Source organism: Arachis hypogaea, chromosome 20, assembly GCF_003086295.3.
Source record: "Arachis hypogaea cultivar Tifrunner chromosome 20, arahy.Tifrunner.gnm2.J5K5, whole genome shotgun sequence".
NCBI classification, from domain to species: domain Eukaryota; kingdom Viridiplantae; phylum Streptophyta; class Magnoliopsida; order Fabales; family Fabaceae; genus Arachis; species Arachis hypogaea.
In genome coordinates, this window is record NC_092055.1 from 11,277,209 (window position 1) to 11,292,725 (window position 15,517).

The 15,517-nt window shown below is 31.1% G+C and overlaps 2 protein-coding genes across 6 annotated transcripts; both read left to right on the plus strand.

Moving 5' to 3' along the window:
• Window positions 1-2,429: 2,429 nt before the first annotated feature.
• LOC112785423 (protein SUPPRESSOR OF GENE SILENCING 3-like) lies at window positions 2,430-6,689 on the plus strand. The gene is made up of 6 exons (XM_029296569.2): window positions 2,430-2,567; window positions 3,437-4,265; window positions 4,471-4,765; window positions 5,167-5,411; window positions 5,667-5,797; window positions 6,260-6,689. The coding sequence occupies exons 2-6, from the start codon at window positions 3,450-3,452 to the stop codon at window positions 6,480-6,482; spliced, it is 1,710 nt and encodes a 569-aa protein (XP_029152402.2). The 5' UTR covers window positions 2,430-2,567; window positions 3,437-3,449; the 3' UTR covers window positions 6,483-6,689.
• Window positions 6,690-6,877: 188 nt separating this feature from the next.
• Window positions 6,878-12,170, plus strand: LOC112784572 (sterol 3-beta-glucosyltransferase UGT80A2). Of its 5 annotated transcripts, XM_025827833.3 has the most exons (16): window positions 6,880-7,255; window positions 7,479-7,550; window positions 8,056-8,149; window positions 8,257-8,399; window positions 8,547-8,617; window positions 8,874-8,955; window positions 9,154-9,255; window positions 9,423-9,478; window positions 9,672-9,706; window positions 10,361-10,565; window positions 10,677-10,742; window positions 10,828-10,886; window positions 11,084-11,180; window positions 11,293-11,332; window positions 11,462-11,683; window positions 11,846-12,170. In XM_025827833.3, the coding sequence occupies exons 1-16, from the start codon at window positions 7,187-7,189 to the stop codon at window positions 11,897-11,899; spliced, it is 1,467 nt and encodes a 488-aa protein (XP_025683618.1). In that variant the 5' UTR covers window positions 6,880-7,186; the 3' UTR covers window positions 11,900-12,170. The 5 variants fall into 5 exon arrangements, 4 of the variants coding, with proteins under 4 accessions (XP_025683618.1, XP_025683619.1, XP_025683616.1 ...); XR_011878782.1 differs by having other exon boundaries at window positions 6,878-7,255; window positions 10,677-10,886; window positions 11,121-11,180; window positions 11,444-11,683; XM_025827834.3 differs by lacking the exon at window positions 10,828-10,886 and having other exon boundaries at window positions 6,889-7,255; window positions 11,121-11,180.
• Window positions 12,171-15,517: the final 3,347 nt, after the last annotated feature.

Below are 15,517 nucleotides of genomic sequence, written 5' to 3' on the forward strand. Positions count from 1 at the left end.
GTATTTGATTAAATTAGTTTTAGAGAAATTTAAATGACTTAATTTATATATTACTATTTTTTTAATATATTATTTTTATATTTTTTAATATAAAATTTCTCTTTTTTTTTTTCTGATTTTTAAGTTTATTTTTTTTCTCATTTTATAAGGTAAGTTGATAAGATAAGTTGATTATTTTTCATTATTCTTTCAAGTGATGCTAAGTCTAATTTATAAATATTTTTGGTTTATATTTTAAGTTTATTTGATAAGTAAACCCTTGCACGCGAACAAAGACAGTGTGATTTTATAGATTTATAAGTGCTAATAGTCTTTATATTTAATTTGTTTTATAGTGTGATAATAACTAATATATTTATTGGTGGATTTAACTATTACTATATTATTTATGATCACATTCAGTATATATGTCTGATTTATTGAAAAAAGTAGATTATTAAAACCGATTAATAACTATTTCAGAGTTAATCCAATTAACACTAAATTTAAAAAAAAAAAATACATAACATGTTACTTTTTTATTAATCAAATGATTATAATTCAAATTAATTTTAAAAAATAATTTAAAATTATAATTTCAATCTTATCACATGTATGACACGGGTAATTATACTTATTCCTTATCTAAAATTTGAAACGATTTAACTTGTATACTTTTGATTAGGTGTTAAGTCTATTGCACAAATAGAAATAATTAATTTTTATGCTTGTTATTTAAAAATAATATTTTTTTCTCTCTATGTATATAAAAATATAATTAGATATTAGCATAAAAAAATTATATTGATAGTTATAAAATTAACTCAAAATTAATTTTTTTAAACAATAGAATCTTGATTTTAACTTTTAATCATAACATTAGTATTCTCTCTAAATTAAATTTAATAAATATTTGAAAGAAGAAAAATGAAAATATAGATTAGAAAGATAAACAGTAAAAATTTAAAACTAAATAGAAAAAACTAAAAAAAATATGTATATAATAATAATAATATTTTTATTTGAATTATATTATTTTGTTAATTTTATTTTTTTGTAGAACAAAAAGATAGAAAAAATAGAGAAGGAGAGAAAAGAGAGAGAAAGATAAAGATGAAGACTGAGAGAGGAAGATTATTAATTTTGAAAGAAAAAATTTATTTTAATTATAATAAAAAATATTTGATGGTATATTTTGATTTGTCAAATTACTAATATAAAATATAAATTACAAAATATATATATAGTGGGAAGAGTAGATAGAAATAAAAAAAGGGAGAGAGATAGATGAGAAAATTTAAGAAGGGAGTTTATTAATATTGGAAGGAAATATTTTTTCTCAATTTGAATAAGAGAATGTCATGTAATATATTTGGTTATTAAATTAGATAATAATATATTAATATATCAAAATTATATATAGAGTGAGAATGATAGAGAGAAATAGAAAAAAGAGAGAGAGGTAGATGAGAGAATTTAGGAAGGAAATTTAGTAATTTTAGAAGAAAATACTTTTTCTCAAATTTAATAAGAGTGTCATGTGTCACATTTATAATATAATATAATATAATATAATATATAATATAGCTATATTTTAATTTTAATTTTAATATTTTAATTTTAATATAATTAAAGAATGTCATGTTGCACATTTTGATTGTTAAAGTTATAATTATTCATTGATAATAATAATGATATATAAAAGAGATAGAGTGGTTGAAGGAATGAGAGGGATAGATAAAGAGAGAGGGAGAAGGGGATAACTCTTTAATTTTGGAAAAAAAGATTTGATTTCAATTGTAATGAGGGAATGATATGTGGCACATTTTAGTTATAAAATTAGTAGAGATGAGGGAAGATCTCTTTAATTTTGGAGGAAAATATTTTATTTTAATTGTAATGAGAGAGTCACATATGACACATTTTGGTTGTAAAATTAGTAAGAAAAAGGATAGAACTCTTTAATTTTGGAGTGAAAAATTTGATTTCAATTGTAATAAGAAAGTGACATGTGACACATTTTAGTTGTAAAATTAGATATATATATATATATATAATAAATGTATTGTATGTTTTTTTTTTTTTTCTTAGGATTTAGATGATTCATTATCTTATGTTTTGGTGTTTTTTTTTTTAGTTTTGACGTTTTTTTAAAAGAAAAATTAGAATTTGCACAATAAATAATAAAAGATGAATTAGAATAAAAAGAGGTCAATAATTATTAATTTTATATTTTTAAAAATAAAATTTAAATAATTAATAATTAGTGATAATTAATTAGTATAAAATATAGTTTAAATATACATATTGGCTTGTTGTTGATTATACCTTTCTTGATTCCCAAGTAGAATTCATGTAAAAAAATTACTATTTTTATCTTATTAATAACATGGTTTGGTTCAGGTTGAACCGTTGAGGCGGTGTCCCTCAACGACCTCCGTAAAAAGTAAAAACGACTAACTCACCGTCCATAGGGGCGCCTGCATTTCAGACCCCTTACACCTTTTCAGCGTGTCAAATAATACTGGAACGCTGAGAGTGATAGTGGCGCAACGCTTTTAGCATCACTCATCACTCATCAGCTTCAGGTGTTGCTTTGCTTACCTTACCTCTCAATCTCTCATTCATCCATGCAATGCAATCTTATTCATATTATAATAATGTGATGATGATGATGATGATAATATAATAATAATTCTTAAATGCAAAACAAAATTAATAGCAACTCTAATTCATCACTGTTGTTTTGCGTTTCAACTTTCTATTTTCGCTTTCTCTGTCATTTCCTTGTATTTGGAAACGATGATTCGCTCTTGCGATTCTAACGGAAATTAAAATGGTGTCAATGCAAGATGTTTGATGTTATGTACCACAATGTCCCCTCTCCTCTCACGAGAACCAGCAAAATTAAGGAAAACGAGGAAATCGATTGGTGAATGCTTCCTGTAATGGAACTGAATGATATTTTTGGAATCAACTTGCAGCTGAATGTGCAGTATTTGTGTTACTGAAAACGATTTATTGAGTCTTGATGACTCTGATCTTGTTTTCAATTATATTGATTATAAGAAATCAGTTTTGTTGTTGTGACTAAGTTTTCTGCTGTTTTTTTTTCTCTGCATTGTTTGTTGGACTAGAAGAGATAAAGTGTTTCAAAATTACCTAATTATATTGTTGAACAAGATCGTTTGAATTAGCCCGTGCCTCTCAATATGTATGAAATCAAATCACGTCTTATGAACTGCTCTAATGCTATATGTATGTCAAGTTTCAAATGCATTTATTGCAATGATTTCCAATGCATTTATTGTAATGGTTTCCAATGTTAATAATTTTGTAAGCTTCAATGCAATTGGAACCTTGAAATATTTATTTTTCCTTTCAAAGTTCAAGACCTTATCTTAGCCAAACCCACAAATTATTATTTGAAAATAATTGTAATCACATCACATTGCAGGTAAAACTGAATCATGGCTGATGGTAGTGCTGATCCTTTTCCAGAGTTGGGAAGTGTGTATAGAGTGAAATCTAATCGACAGAACAAGAAAGGAGCTAACAATATCCAACTCAATTCTAAACAAAATGCTGACTCTAGGCAGCCACAGAACCAACCCGGTGGAAGTGCTCCAGGACCTTGGTTTCCTCAGAATTTTGGTTCAAATGCATGGGGAAATCCAAATGCACCTCACAAATTGGTGAACCAGGGTAATGACAAATCAGCAGGTTTTAACAGCAGCAAAGTGGTGGACAAGAGCAATTCCCAAAAGAACATGGCATGTGGAAATGGAGTTTATTGTGAAATAAGTGATGAAGAAACCGTTGAAAGTGAGTCTGAAATTGTGTTTGATAGTGATGATGATCTTTCTTTAGATGGCACCGATGAAGATACTCTCGAGATAAGCCATGAAGGGTGCAAGAAAAGCAAGTGGTTCAGAAAATTCTTTGACAAATTAGATAGAATGACCACTGAACAAATCAATTCACAAGAGATGTCATTGCATTGCCCTGCATGCCAAGGGGGTGTTGGGGCTATTGATTGGTACCAAGGGCTACAGCCCCTTCTGATTCATTCAAGGACAATACAATCAAGGAGGGCAAGGCTGCACCGAGTGTTTGCCGACACTTTGGAGGAGGAGTGCAACAGGAAAAGAATTCCATTGAGGGCAGCTAACGAAGCTTATGGTAAATGGGAGGGCCTTGATAAGAAAGTAAAGGATCATGAAATAGTTTGGCCTCCAATGGTTGTCATCATGAATACAAGACATGAGCAAGATGAAAACAATAAGGTATATAACTTCATTGCCTTGTTTTCTAATAGGAGATGGATATAGTCTTACTCTTTTGCTGTTATTTATATTTACATCACACTGCTAAAGTATTTGATTCAAAATATTGTTGCATTGAATACTCCAAATTAACAGTTATTTAGTCCCTTCTTTGTCGAATTTAAATTATTATTTTGTGGTTTGACTTATGTGAATTGAATTGTAGTGGTATGGAATGGGGAATCAAGAGCTCCTTGATTGCTTCAGTAACTATGCTGCACAAAAGGCTAGGCACTCATATGGTCCACAAGGACACCGGGGGATGAGTATGTTGGTTTTTGATGCATCACCAGCAGGTTATTTAGAAGCTGTGCGCCTCCACAAGCATTTCAAAGAGCAGGGAAGAGACAAGGAGGCATGGAACCGATGTCAGAATCCAATTGTTCCAGGTGGGAAGCGCCAACTTTATGGCTACTTGGCTTCTAGAGAAGATATGGATATTTTCAACTGGCACTGTGCAGGTCTTTTTTACTTTCTTCTCAACATCATTCTTCATTTCATCTCACCGGTTTCTAATCTTAACTCTTATTATCAGGGTGTTTGGATAACTAAGATGAGACAAAATTGAATTGAACTGAATCTTATACTATTATTTAATTTCAAGTCAAGAAATTGAATTCTAATTGTTGATTTACTTTTGAACTGTATGAAACAATGTAAATTCCTTGAAGAACTGAATTATATGCTGTTAGTTAATTTCAAATCAAATAATTAAGTTTTAATTTTTGAATGACTTCATTTCCTAAGAAAGGTTCTGAAATGAATTTATGATGAACTTGAAATCTCAATTTATTATATTCATACTCTGTGTTTTGCTATTTGTATCTTTTAACTATTGTGGATATCTACATAACTATTTCAGGAAAGTCAAAATTGAAGTTTGAAATGAGATCATACCAAGGCACAGTAGAGAGCAAGATAAAGCATATAAATGATGATAGTCGATTGCTTGGATATTTTAAGGATAAGATAGCTAAAGAACAATTGAAATCAAAAGTTCTTGAAGAGTCTTTATCTAGAATGACTGGAAAATTACGCATCACAATGGAAGAAAACCGTGTTATGAGGGAGCGTGTTAAAGAACATCATCAAGAGAGCACAGAGGAGGTACCATGTTATGAGACTGAAATTGGACTACTATTATTCTTAGTGTTCATTTGTTTGTCTAAGAAGATAACTTGATTCTTTTCACGAAGCAGCGGTACCAACGGAATCCAATTTGAAATGCCTCTGAGTTGCTTGATTGTGATATTGTTTGTCAAAGGAAATGTTAAAAAATTGACACTTTTCTTGGTGACGAATCAAAATTTTCTTCAAGAGCTGATTTTTTTTTCCTACCCCCGTATAATATTGTTTTTCTAGATGGATGCACAAGAGATATTTTTCAAACAGCAACTCCAAATCATAGAGCAAGCTATAGTTTCAAAAGAAGATGACTATGAAGTTTTGCAGCAAGCAAGGCTAGAAAAAGGGGTAGAGGAAAACATACATAGGTAATCATCTTGCTTTCCTCTTATTATATTATAAATTATTCTAAGCTTCTCTCAAAATCTTTGTTTTAATTTATCACTCTTTTAGTCTTTGATGACACATTTTCTGTAGGTAATGCTAGGTAGTCAATTTTTTTTTAGCCAACATCAGCTAATGTTTTACAAATTAGTTTATATATATATATAAACCCTAAATCATAAACCCTTACTTGTAGCCTCTAAATTATAAATCTTAAAAACAAAATTGACTAATATTAACTAACTAAAAATTGCTTACCTATACTTTTTCTTTCTGTATATAAGGGTATGTCTGGCTATAAGTGAAATTGAGTTGAAAATATTTAACGAATAACTATGATATATAAAATTTTAGAACTTGTATATAAAATTTTACAGCTTAATATACCTTGATGTATGATCTTTTTTGCCATTTCTCAAATCAAATATATTTGTCTGTGTCAACAGTGTTGAGAAAGTCATTGGTTTCCTAAGTGTTGAAGAGAGCAGGATGAAGCAATTTGGGGAGGTAAGAATTAATATTGCAAAAATTTATCACCAGAAGATGATGGCTCTGAGGAAGAAGCAGTTCGAGGAGCAGCTTGAACTTGTGAAGGATTTGGAAAATGAACTGACTCAACTTTTGGACAATGCTTCAGCCATTTCTCAAGAAGAAAACTCTCAGAAATGAATGGCGGGTGGATCACACTGGCAAGAGAAAGCGAAACACATGCTGAGGAAAGCATAATTTAATTTTGTAGTGAACTAGTGATACAAATTTTTTGGATCATCTTTTAAAGTTTAAAAATGGTAGAGTTTATGTTATCTGGTATGTATCACAAGATTGAGAGTTTTCATCCCAATTTTCTGATTATAAAATTCTGATTATTGAGTTTAAGATGAATCACCACATCCATTAAGAATTAAGATTTATTCCAAGATCTTAAATCCTTAATATATGATTGAAACTATAATTTTATTTATTACTTTTTTTTTTACAACTTATTAGAAATTAAGTAACATGAGTTAGACCCACTTCATTTTTAATATAGTTTAGAGCAAAGTTAGAACTTATTATTGAATTATTCTCACACCAACACAGGTCTAAATCATTGTCAAGTTTCACCCTTCTAGTCCTTGTCCAATGAAGTGTGTATAAAATCCCACAAGTTTCACATTTTAAAAATAACAGTCTAATACATCTTTAACTTTAAGCTAGTTTTTAGAGTAAATTAGACTCAGTTAATTTCTAATATAAGTGAAATCCTAATTTAAATATCATATTTCCTATTATTAAAAATTTTCTTCCTATAATTATTATATCCAAAGACAACAATTTTTAATTGAAGTTGAAAACGGACAGAAATAGTAGAACTTTTGTAGCAGAGGAGGAGAATGGAGAGAACGAAACCGAAAGCAGTGTTCATGGCTTTCGGAACCAAAGGCGACGTGTACCCTCTTTCTGTGAGTAGTGATTTTTCTTCTTCCTTGTTTCATTTCCAAAATCGAAGTGAAGAAGAAAATAAATGAGCTCAGTCACTGTTTCTATTTTGAAATTTCTTGAACTGAACAACAATACAAAAGTTATGCCTTTTTTGTTTCATACATAAAGGTTAAGACTTTACTTCAACCGTTTCGACGGTTGTTTTGTTTCTCAAACTTTGCATTGCACTGTTGTTAATTGCAGGCCATTGCTGCAGCTTTTGCTTGTGACCAGAAGCAGTATGAAGTCATTCTAATAACTCATTCCGCACACCAGGTGTTTGCATTATTAACTGATAAGCATAACACTTGTTTACTACTGTAATTGCGAATTGTAAGCAGCTAGTGAAATAGTCTATACGATACAGAGGCCAGAGTAACATTTATTTATGTTGGTTAATGATTAATTGTTAAAAAAAAAGTGTAAATTATTGACAGGTTACTATCATATACCATACATAGATTTAGAGTTTAGAGTTCTTAGTCATTTTTCTCCTCGTAATTGGAAGCTGAAACGAGTTGATCAACTGTCCTTCCAATAAATAAATATAAAATATCTATAAAATTAATAAGAGATTTTATTGCCAAATCAAGTCACTATTTTTGGTATTTGCATTTTATTTGATATTCATGCTGTTAATATCTGACACTTGAACAAAACGTTAACACTGTTGTGAGTTGAGGTCTTGGCTGGAAAGAGAGTGAAGGGAAGGGTTTAAATTTCAATCCATTCCCTTCCCTACCTTACCCTCCGAATCCCAACTCACAAATCACTCTTACAGAGCTTAAGTTCTCACTTGGCTGAAAAGCATGTCGAATATTGCCCAGTTTCATCTCCTCCGGTTCTTTCTGCTGAGCAGATTAATGATTTGGAAGGTTTGAACTATCAACTTGATAACCCTTTATGATGTGGGGAATGCTATATATATATAGGGTTAAGGGAGGGGATGACTACAGTTTCTAACATGTTCTTATTTTATTAGGGAAGGAAGATTTATCCTTTTCCTTGCAAAAAAAGAAAATTACACAAGATCATCGACAAGAATGCTATTCTTTAATTGAGAGGATATTTGGAGATGGCGCTGCCTTGGATGGTGACGTTATTGTGATAAATTTTTTTGCTTTGGTATTCAAATTTGAATAGTGTTGTCAAGATTGCCATTTGAAATCTAGAAGCTGCTATTTTAAAAGTTTCCATTGCTTATATAGACATAAACAAATTTAACCAAGTGGTTAAGTGTATAGTTACGAAGAGCTTTACCTAATGGTTCAGGAAGGATGGAGCCTTGCAGAAAGTTTTTGTGTCCGTTGTGTTGTAGCTGCACCTTATGTGGTTCCATATAGGTACTAAAGAAGTTCATCCTCTTGTGTATTGTTAAACTTCCTGAAATTGTAATGCAATGCCTGTTTTCAAGTTCCTTGCTTTTGGTTGGTATACATGCTTGCCTCTAATGCCCTCATCCCCAGTGGCCCTGCCTGACAGCAAAAGAAAAAACAGAAATGCACTATGTTTGTCCTCTAAAAATTACTATCTCAAGATATATGAATATAGAAGGTCATGTCCAGTTGATGACTATGGTCATTGATATATCCTGTGTAGTGCACCTGCAACATTTGAAAGCCAATTCCAACGAGAACTTCCTCTTTTGTATAGATATCTCACTGAATCTCCTTCTGGCAAGGTATTGCTCGTCAAACTTCTATATTCTAATGTTTTAAGTTTGGAAAGATGCTAACAGCTGATTCTGATTTTTCCTGCTTACAATTGTGTTCTTCCCTTTATTAAGGAGAGCATGCTGTAGTCTACGATTGGGAAATACAGCTTGTATATTAATTTGTTGTTTTCTTTTTTCATTTTGAATAATCTTTTTCCCCCATAGGTTTGCTGGCAGGATGTTATTCACTGGATGTGGCCTCTTTTCACAGAAAATTGGGGATTGTGGAGAAATGACAACCTGCATCTGAGTTCATGTCCTTTTACAGTAAGTGTTTCCTATACTTATCTTTCCACTGCATTCGTTAAAACCATGTCTGTGCCACCTGAGTTAGGTTGCTTTAGACATGTAAACTTGCAGATTAGTATGAGGAACCCTTCATTATTTAAAATTTCCACAGGAACTTCCATTATTTATTTATTTGGTGATTTCAGGATCCAGTGACAGGAATTCCGACTTGGCATCAAAGGCCACAATCTCCTCTAGTAATGTAAGCGCAGACACAATTCAAAGTTTGTCTATTCAATTAGCTTTTGATACAGAATACTTCACTTTTGATACAACTTTGATGATAAAACACCTTTAAATTGTATATTTGTGTGATACATACATTTAATTGTCTTTTGAACGGCTGTGCAATACTAGATCTGATCTTTGTGCTGACTAGGTACATTGTTCAACAGGTATGGGTTTAGTAGAGAAGTTGTTGAATGCCCTGGTATGTTTTGTGGTCTTTGATAAAAGCTTCTCTTTCACTACATGGCATATATATATATATATATATTCATGATGTTGCCTATTAATTCATGCTTTAGTCCTCTTCTGCCTGCATCTATACCCTTTCTTTAATTTTATATCCATTTGTAGCAAATGTCCTGTATTAAACCATAACGTTAAGACGGTTTCATATGACAGCTGCCATAACTTTCTGAGAGGTGAAGAGTAGATCTCCGATAAATGCTCATAATAGTTGCATCTGAATTCTGTTTTGAGTTTACTAGGTAGGAGAGATTGGAAGAATGAAAATGAGGAATGTATCAAGACCCGTGGTGGGTTTAAATAAGTATCTTTATAATTTTGTTTCAACCAAGTATTCTCATACCAAAAAGATCGAACAGAAAATTCTATGTAAATCGGAAGATCTGTGACCTTTTAAGAGAAAAAAATATTGTGATTAATTCTTCATTATTTTGTTACTGAGAAATGCAATGTACTTAAATCTGTTTCCTTATTGTTTTATTGACATGTTCTTGAGAAAATTTGTGTTCTTGATTGGTTTATGGTTCCTCTAGTGTGTTTTTTTTTTTTGTAAATTATTTATTTATTATAGGTTTTATGTTTCAACACTTGACTAATGTTAGTTCATTGATAGCATACTGGCCACCGAAAGTACGGGTTTGTGGATTTTGGTTTCCACCTATTGAATGGCAGTTTACATGTAAGAGATGCCAAGAAATTTCAGTATATTTTTCATCTGGAGGCCAATATGCTAAAGATGACTTATGTCCGAGCCATTTGGAGTTGCATAATTTTATAAAGACTAATCCAGTTTTTGTTGGGTTGAGTTCCATTGGGAGGTACACCTTGCTTCAATTTTTTCTTCATTGTCTTGAGTCAGATATAGTAGTTGTTTCAGTCATTGTAGTTTTATGTCTTTTCAACCTGATTTTTCTCTTATTCACTTGCAGCATGGGTTTTTTGAAAGACCCCCATGCATTTCTTTCTGTTCTTCAGACTGTCCTGAACACTACAAGGTACAGATTTATTCTCTTTACAGCTGGCTATGAACCTTTAGAATTGATTGTTCGTAAGCTTGCTGCTGAAGAATCATCTGACCAGAAAAAATGGAATGAAGATTTTGTTCGTCTTTGTGATGGACAACTCTTTTGCTTTTTTGGGTGGGTTTTCTTTAGCTACTCTAGTGTCACTTACAGTTACAGTTATTTAATGCACTCTTAAGATTTTATCAACACCAAAAAGCAACTATGTAAGCCTCTTTTGGGCTAGGCTACATACATCAAACAACACCATAATATTTTGTCATGAACAGAAACCATATCCGTATTTAGAAGATTTAACAACTTTTTTTTTTCAGCATCAAGTAATGGCATGTTTTTATGTTTTGCAAATAGTTCACTACCCTATAGTTGGCTCTTCAAAAACTGTGCTGCTGTGATTCATCATGGAGGCAGGTAGGACCAATTTTTATTCTGAGCCCCTCAAAGTTGTAATTAAAGTGAAACATATACAAGAACGTGTACTAATATGTATATTTTGCATGGATTGTCTTCTGCCTGTAATTAGTGGAACTACTGCTGCTGCATTACAAGCAGGCACGCCTCAGGTTAGAATTAAACCCTTGCTACCATATTTTGTTACAACCAAGGAAGAATCCACTTCATTTGGTTTCTATTCATTTTTGCAATGAGTATCACTCTTTGATGTACTTGACTAGGTTGAGCAAAACTTGTAGGTAGTGTGCCCTTTTATGCTAGATCAGTTCTACTGGGCCGAGAGAATGCACTGGCTCGGCGTTTCGCCAGAACCGCTCAGTAGAAACCATTTGGTTCCTGATAAAAATGATGAAACAAGTGTACAGGAAGCTGCACATGTGCTATCAAAGGCAATACAGGATGCATTATCATCAAGAGTCAAAGCAAGAGCTGCAGAAATCTCTGAAAGAATATCACTTGAGGTAATTCATATTCTTAATACAAAGCATAATTAATTAATTTTCATGGCTGATGATGTTACTTCATCTGCTCTATATGCATTCTTGGTCTCCTTTTGTAACAGTAAGATTATTAGTTCATTATATGCAATAATTGAATGTATTCATGTTATTAAACACTTGCAGGACGGTGTATCAGAAGCAGTTAAGTGCCTTAAAGAAGAGCTTGGTATAAATTGAGATCTTCAAGACAATTGAAATATTCCCAAGAATCCATTCATGTTTTCTTCTCGTTATCATTGGATATTTGGGGGTTCTTTTAATAGATAATTCTTGTACCATATGTTAATCATTCTACTTACAGATTCATATTTAAATCGACAAAACTTTTGTTAAAATCTGGTCAGTACTTAACCAGTAAAAGAAAAGTGAGTAATCTCACACTATTAGATGTAATTTCACACCATTAAAAATACTAATGATGGCTAATTAATGGCTACAAATCACAAAACTTGCTAGTCTCTTAGCACTACTCGAAGTGGTTGATCTTATACCATTTTTCTTACTAATGACTAGGCTATTTTACTAAAGACTTTGAACCTGAACGTGATGTCTCAAGAAAAATGGAATTATGATGTACCCATAATTTCTAAGTAGGAAAGTTGATTAAACTAAGTTAATTGCAACCGTACATTTAAATTTTAAACACTATTATACATTGCAAGTTTAATGAAGAATCTTTGAAGACTATAAACTGGGGTTGTATGTTTAGAATTCTACACACACTAAAATGTGGTTGTGGTAAAATCATGATCATATTGGAAATGGAAATATATATAATCCAAAAAAATATTATGACTAAGGTATGATATCCATAGTTTCAACCTTGCAAGATTATGAGAAGTATAATTGGATTTTGTGCCTTTGTTTACTCTTCAAAATTCAATTACACTAATCCAATATTCTTTTGTGTTGGCTCTGTAAAAATTCAAACCAATATAATAAATAGAAGGGCAGCTCCTTAATTAGCAATAGCTTTCTAAGTTCTAGCCCTTTCATATATGGACATTTTAAAACGTTTGATCAATATATCTAGATATATGCATTGTATACCAAAAAAGTCAACAAAAACATCCAATGGTTTAAGAATGGAAGGAAAATTTACAACGAATGGATGTATATATGGAGCTGACTTAAAATAACTTTTGGTAGTGGGTTGTGGTGATGAGCATGTTTGACTTTTATATATCCGATAAATGTGTGTATGTTAAGAGCAGAAACTGTCTTCATAGAAGCACTGTACTCACAACACATGCTGTGACAGTCTCTTTTACATGCATGTCACTAATTTAAACATAATTTTGTATTTGATTTTTTATATTCATGTCTTTTTTTTAATTATTAAAATTTTACTAAATCAGCAATTTATATAAAATATACGTTGATATACAAAATGATATAAAATAACATGTTAAATATACACAATTATTGGTTTTTGACGTGTACATATTATGTTTTATTAAATAAAGCAATAAAAAAAGGTTGATCATATATAGATAACATCTCTATTCTATTGGTTTAATGAATTAATCTACGAGAAAGAGATCAATGCTTTAATGCAAGGAACCGTGCGGTTCAAAACATATGGACGTAAAACAACATGAGGGACAAGAATATATAAAGTTTGAAACATGCAAAAGCTGCAATTTCCCCATTATTTAACAAGCCAAGACAAAAGTTGAGGACACAAATACCAAAAAAAAAAGAAGGGAGAAAGAGTAATATCATCACCTATACGGCTATACTCATGTTTGAAGCTGATTTTAATTAGACACATATCAGGATAGGATTAAAAAAAATAGACATACACAAGATGATGCATCTATTATATGTTCTTAACTCTTTTAAGTATCTTTTTCTAATTACAAGTCCTCAATGAATTAAAGAGATCGAAATCGTTAAATTGCCGGAGCTCAATGTAAAATAATATGTAAATATTCACTTTTCAAGTTCATGAAACATCTTGGAATCTTGATGTCCATAGCATGCAGATCTCTCTTCACTGGCAAAGAAATTATTAAATCAATATGCAAAGATAACTAAATATATACCACATCCTTTAGTTAAACAAACTAAAATCCTACTTGTTAAGAATAATCAAGTTGGAACCTACAAAAGTTAAAGACTAAGACACCTTAGATTAAAATATCTAAAAAAACTAACTCCTAATCCATAAAAAGAGTGCATTATAATTTGTTGGAAGAAAAGAATAATGAAGACAAATGATGTCAAAATTTGCCCTCATCATAGTGTTACATACTTGTTTTCTCTTGAGAGCTAATAATAACGATATAGATTTGATAGAAATTTGGGTGTAGTTAATTTAGTGTGAAGTTAATAATTGAGAGTCGTTAAATGATTTGACAGATTTAACTAAATTGTCATCTAACAGTTCTCAACTATCAACTTTACATAAAATTAACTGTGCCTGAGTTTCCACCTATAGATTTTTGATTCGAATAAAATTACCTCTTTAGAAAGATACCCGGGCAGCGGTTTAGAGCAAAAGAGCCCTAAGAGGCTTCTCAGAGACAAGTTCACAGAGCCTGTTTGGCATACTGGCTACCTCCGAATGCTACAAAGAATGTTAGCAGCTAACAATAATGGAGGTGGACAGAATGCCAAAATGTCTATGGAACATGACACCTGAGAAACCCTAAAGAGCAAAGACAAAGCTTAGGAAATGGAAGAAAACCTAGCCTAACTCTGAAGAACAAGTGATAGCTAGCTAGGTTAGTTATAATATAATGAAAAAATAAACCAGAAAGAAACAAAGTGCTATATACTATATACCTTATTTTTCTTTCTTATTGTGTTTTTTTTTTTTCCTTTTCTATAATTGGTTTGAATTTGAGGGTGTAGCTTTTCTGAAGAAAGATGGGTGCATAAACTAGCGTGCATGGAGCTTGTACTATTTGTGGGGATACATGTTTACATGGTGGGCGCATATGTTGCTTCAGAAAAAGAGTGAAATTAATACTACTTTGAATTTAAGGTTGCATTTGTCTGTCCAAGTTTATGTTATTGTTAAATATTTACGTGAATGGTGTAAAGGAATATCTGCTAATAATATATGTTGATGTTACATATGACTGGTGTCTTTTTAGGTGGAACAATGTAAACAAGGTTATGCAAAAGGATTATTATTATTATAGCATCATGAAATTGAAACTGAAGTTCATATACTATGATGATAATAATAATAATATGACTTAACTGCTACTTGTATGTCCGTTGACCCCGGTGGCCATGAGGTTTCATACTTTCATTATTATGCTTTTTGACTTGCTGCTGCAAAAGCTTGATAGATGCGAAATGGACTGTCCTTGTCTCCCACTCACTTTATATAGTTTCTATTAATTTCTTTGTCAACTATACAATATATTATATATCTCTATCACTTCAAACTACGAAATTAATCTTGTTTATGTATTCATCATTATTAGTTTGAACTAACTTTGAAGGCATTTCATGATGCCTTTAATAAATCAATTTTTTGTTATTACCCCTTAGTCATCCATACAAGATTGATATACCAACTACTCAGAGATGGAGCCAGAGCTTTTGTTTAGAAGAGACTAACATGAAAGACATAATTTAAAGTTAAGTTCTAAAGTGGTTCTTAAAATTGACTATCTATACTAAAATAGTTTTTATCTTGTTGTTAGGGAGTAATGTAGTGTATTTCTGTCAATTTTAATAAAGTAATTATTACAATTGAAATTTTAAAAATTATCTTAATAGTCGTAATCATTTTTAGAGACTACTTTAATGTTTAATTCCATAAATTGAGAGAAG

Excerpts from the sequence above, each read along its gene's own strand:
- LOC112784572 (XM_025827831.3), top strand. The coding sequence starts at position 7,187 with ATGGAGAGAACGAAACCGAAAGCAGTGTTCATGGCTTTCGGAACCAAA. Across the intron at positions 7,551-8,055 it reads TAACTCATTCCGCACACCAG|AGCTTAAGTTCTCACTTGGC; the intron begins GTGTTTGCATTA and ends TCACTCTTACAG. Across the intron at positions 8,400-8,546 it reads TGATAAATTTTTTTGCTTTG|GAAGGATGGAGCCTTGCAGA; the intron begins GTATTCAAATTT and ends CTAATGGTTCAG.
- LOC112785423 (XM_029296569.2), top strand. The coding sequence starts at position 3,450 with ATGGCTGATGGTAGTGCTGATCCTTTTCCAGAGTTGGGAAGTGTGTAT. Across the intron at positions 4,766-5,166 it reads TTTCAACTGGCACTGTGCAG|GAAAGTCAAAATTGAAGTTT; the intron begins GTCTTTTTTACT and ends TAACTATTTCAG. Across the intron at positions 5,412-5,666 it reads ATCAAGAGAGCACAGAGGAG|ATGGATGCACAAGAGATATT; the intron begins GTACCATGTTAT and ends TTGTTTTTCTAG.